Here is a 3,536-nt window from a genome sequence, read left to right as displayed (position 1 = left end):
CCGGGCCCCTGACGGGCGGCGCCGCCTCCCACCAGCGGTGTCCTGGCCGGGGCAGGATGGCGCCGGGGTCTTGTCACGGGGTTGGGGCACCTCGGAGCTGCGGTGGGGCAGGCCTCCCCAGCGGGCCTGCGGAAGCCTTTGGGACGGTAAAAAGATCTTAAGGCCTCCCTGTTCTATCCCCCTGCTCAGCCTTCAGCAGCTGCTGCGCTCCGGAGCCAGCCGCTGCCTGCCTCTACCTCCCAAGGGGCTGGATAGTCCCTTCCCCACGGCGCTCATCCCTGCGTTTCCCCATCGTTGGCGTTACTCCTGCCATTCCAACCGAGATCTCACCCTACGCTCAAGCTGCCCTGCAAAACAGCCCTATTAATATAGTTATGGGGCAACCTGGGGCTTTCTTACAGTCCAGATTTCACGTTTCGGGCAGGCTCCCCTTCCCTCCAGCGCCTGTGGGATGGAGACGGGGCTGGTGAAACCTTGGGTGGATTGAGGATGCTGCTGCCCGAGGCGGTGTCTGCCTGCCAGCGCCTGGACAGGGCAGCGCGAGGAAGGGATGAGCGGAGGTCAGCCCCACACAGGTGGGGAAGGTTTGGGGGTGTGGGGACAAAGGGGATGTTGGTGCTTGGCAGAGGATGGCTGCCTCTGCAAGGCCCTGGGTCTGCGAGCTGGGAGCGGAGCTGCCCCCCTGGGGCTGCGAGCTGGGAGCAGAGCTGCCCCGTGCCTGGCTCTGACACGTGCCTCCTCCTCGCCCCGTGGGCGCTGGGTGTTGCAGCGCTGGGGCCAGTTGCATGCGTTCATGATGCCCCACTGTCAGAGGGATGTGCTGAGCACCCCCAGGAGGAAATCCGAGCGTGGCTGCAAAGGGCGCAGGGGCTCTGGCCCCACACCCAGCGGGCTCGCAGGCGTGTGCTGGGCTATAGGTGACTGCAGGGGCTTGGGCAGGGTATGTCAACAGCCCAGCAGTAGGGCCTGAGCGGGGAGACAGGAAGTAAAGCTGTGACTTTTTATTTCTTTTGTGAACATAAGCTTTCGTTTTCCCCCTCCCGCAGCAGAAATAGACTTCGCGGATCCTTTGGCAGGCTGGGGACTGAGGGGTGATGGCGGGTGAGTACGACCAGCGGTGCTGGGACTTGGTGGTGGGATGGGGACCTGCCTGGGTCCTGCCCGGGTCCTGCTCGCCCTGGCCGGCCCGATGCACAGGGACACAGCGCAGCATGCAGGCTGGGGCCCGGGACACTGCATCCTTGAGTAGCTGGAGCCCTGTTCCTTGCAAATGTGTCCCCTGGGGCACTTTCTGTGGGTGTGTGGGAAAAGGGGGAGGTGGGCGATGGCAGGGGAAGCCCCCGGGGTGGGCAATGAAGCACCCTGGGTGGAGCAGCACCCTGGGTGGGCAATGGGGGAGGGGGAGCACCCAGGGTGGATGGTGGAGGAGGGATCAGCAGCTGGGGGGGGCAATAGGGAAGGTGGCAGCACCCAGGGGAGGTGATGGGGAAGGGGGAGCAGTTAGAGGGGTGATGGGGAAGGGATCAGCACCCAGGGGAGGCGATGGGGGTGGTGTGGCAGCAGGAGCCATGGCGTGGGGGCTCCGGGCGCTGACGAGGTCACCCTGCAGACAAGCTGCTCCTGAATGTGCGGACAGCCTTTGTGGAGCGTGTGAGCAAGCCGGTGATCTCTGGGCTGCTGGACGAGCTGCTGGCCCAAGGGGTGCTGAACCTCGAGGAGGTGGACGAGGTGCAAGATAGATACATGGTGCGCGCCGACAAGGCCCGCTGCCTCATCGACAGCGTGCGCCTGAAGGGCTCCAGGGCCAGCCGGCTCATCATCAACAGCCTCAGGAAGCGTGATGGCACCTTGGCTGAGCAGCTGGGTCTGACCGCTGAATCGGGTGAGAGATGCGGGGCCGTGGTCTGCCCTCGGCCATGCTGGGGCTCCCGGCACCTCCGGTGGGGTGCTGGAGTGGGGCCTGGCTCTGGTGAGTGTCCGAGGCCTGAAGGCAAGAGGCAGTTGGGCATCCCCCGTGTCACTGCTCTGTGGCACTGAATTCCCCTTGCCATGCAGCGACGGCAGGACTCTCAGGGGTGGCTGTCCCCCGTGGGGCTGAACAGGGACCCCCAAGGGGCAGAGCCCAGCTCCGTTTGTCTGTCCATGCCCTGCAACAGTCCCCTCTGGCTGCAGGCGCTTCCCAGTGCAACTGTGGGGCTTTCTGCTTGCAGGGTCCCCTGGTGTGCAGCTGGCCTCCCCCGACACCAAGGCCCCCACTGGGCCCCCCATCGGCATCGAGGGCCAGCAGTGGATCCAGCAGTGCTCTCTGAGCGAGTACCAGCGCATCAGGGACACGGAGGGAGACCAGGTGCTGTGGGCAGAGGAGATGAGAGGAGGGCTGGAGCATGACCTCGCTGCCCTGCTGGAGTGGGTGGGGGCTTGCCGAGGGGAGCCAGGGTCTTCGCTGACCCAGGAGCAGGGCAGGAGATGTGCGGAGATGTCCCAGGGACAGGGAGATGTGGTTGCTGCACCCATGGGCCTTCTCTGCTATTAGCTGCCTCCCAAGAAAAGCCCCCTGCACCCACCCACTGCTGAGCGCTGCCTCCCTCCATCCTCACAGATCTATCCCATCCATCTACCGTGGGAGACGCGAACCCGTAGGGCTCTGCTTATCTGCAACATTGAGTTTGAGCACTTGAGCCGGCGGGATGGGGCTGAAGTGGATGTGGAGGGGATGATGAAGCTGCTGGAAGGGCTGGGCTACGTGGTGGACGTCCATCGCAACTTAACTTCCCAGGTAAAGGACTGCACAAAGCAGCTGCCACCGGCCCCGGGAGTGGTGCAGAGACCCTCCTTGTGTGCGTTGCTGATGGGGGGCTCAGGCACCACAGGGACACCCCTGTCCCCAATGGCACTGGCTCCTGCCCGCAGCTGGAGGCTGGGTCTCCACACAGCTGGTCACAGGTGGCTGATGTTCCTTCCTGGTGCTGGTTTGTAGGGGATGGCTACGGTCATGAAGGATTTTGCGAATCACAAAGAGCACTGGACCTCTGACAGCACCTTCCTGGTCTTCATGTCCCATGGGGTCAGGGCTGGGCTCTGCGGGACCAAGAGCAAAGGCGAGACCACAGACATCCTTTCCGTCGACACCATCTATGAGAAATTCAACAACAAGTGCTGCCGGGCGCTGCTGGGCAAACCCAAAGTGGTCATTATCCAGTCCTGCCGTGGAGGTGAGTCCCCGCTACGAGGTGCCTACGAGGTGAGCGAGCCGGCCAGGCTCTCCCAGGGCATGTGAGCCCTGGGCATGAGGTGGGGACGGGACACCCCATCATTGCTGATGGCTGGCCCTGCCTTTCTAGGCAAGGTAGGGTCCGTGATGGTGAGCGACCCCGCAGACCCTGCCATGCCCACTCCCGGCTCGGCTCACGCGATCCCTGCAGGGCTGGAAGATGATGCAATCTGTGAAGTCCACCTGGAGAGTGATTTTGGCACTTTACATTCCTCCACGCCTGGTAAGCAGTCCCTGGAGACAGTTGCCCTGCCTGAGGGCAGGC

General features: G+C 63.8%; 1 protein-coding gene across 1 annotated transcript in view; it reads left to right on the top strand.

The window, feature by feature from the left end:
- Positions 1-1,094: 1,094 nt before the first annotated feature.
- Positions 1,095-3,536, top strand: part of LOC103916608 (caspase-1-like) — a 3,670-nt gene continuing 1,228 nt past the window's right edge. Inside the window, exons 1-6 of the mRNA XM_009323618.1 lie at positions 1,095-1,101; positions 1,610-1,882; positions 2,211-2,347; positions 2,600-2,776; positions 2,978-3,212; positions 3,342-3,494. Of these exons, the coding sequence (XP_009321893.1) occupies positions 1,095-1,101; positions 1,610-1,882; positions 2,211-2,347; positions 2,600-2,776; positions 2,978-3,212; positions 3,342-3,494 (982 nt within the window). The remainder of the gene's footprint in view (positions 1,102-1,609; positions 1,883-2,210; positions 2,348-2,599; positions 2,777-2,977; positions 3,213-3,341; positions 3,495-3,536) is intronic.

The sequence above is a fragment of the Pygoscelis adeliae genome, unplaced genomic scaffold (assembly GCF_000699105.1).
Source record: "Pygoscelis adeliae isolate BGI_AS28 unplaced genomic scaffold, ASM69910v1 Scaffold325, whole genome shotgun sequence".
In the NCBI taxonomy this organism is placed as follows: Eukaryota; Metazoa; Chordata; class Aves; order Sphenisciformes; family Spheniscidae; genus Pygoscelis; species Pygoscelis adeliae.
The sequence above is the reverse complement of the archived record's forward strand: the minus strand, read 5'-3'. Positions and strand labels throughout refer to the sequence as shown.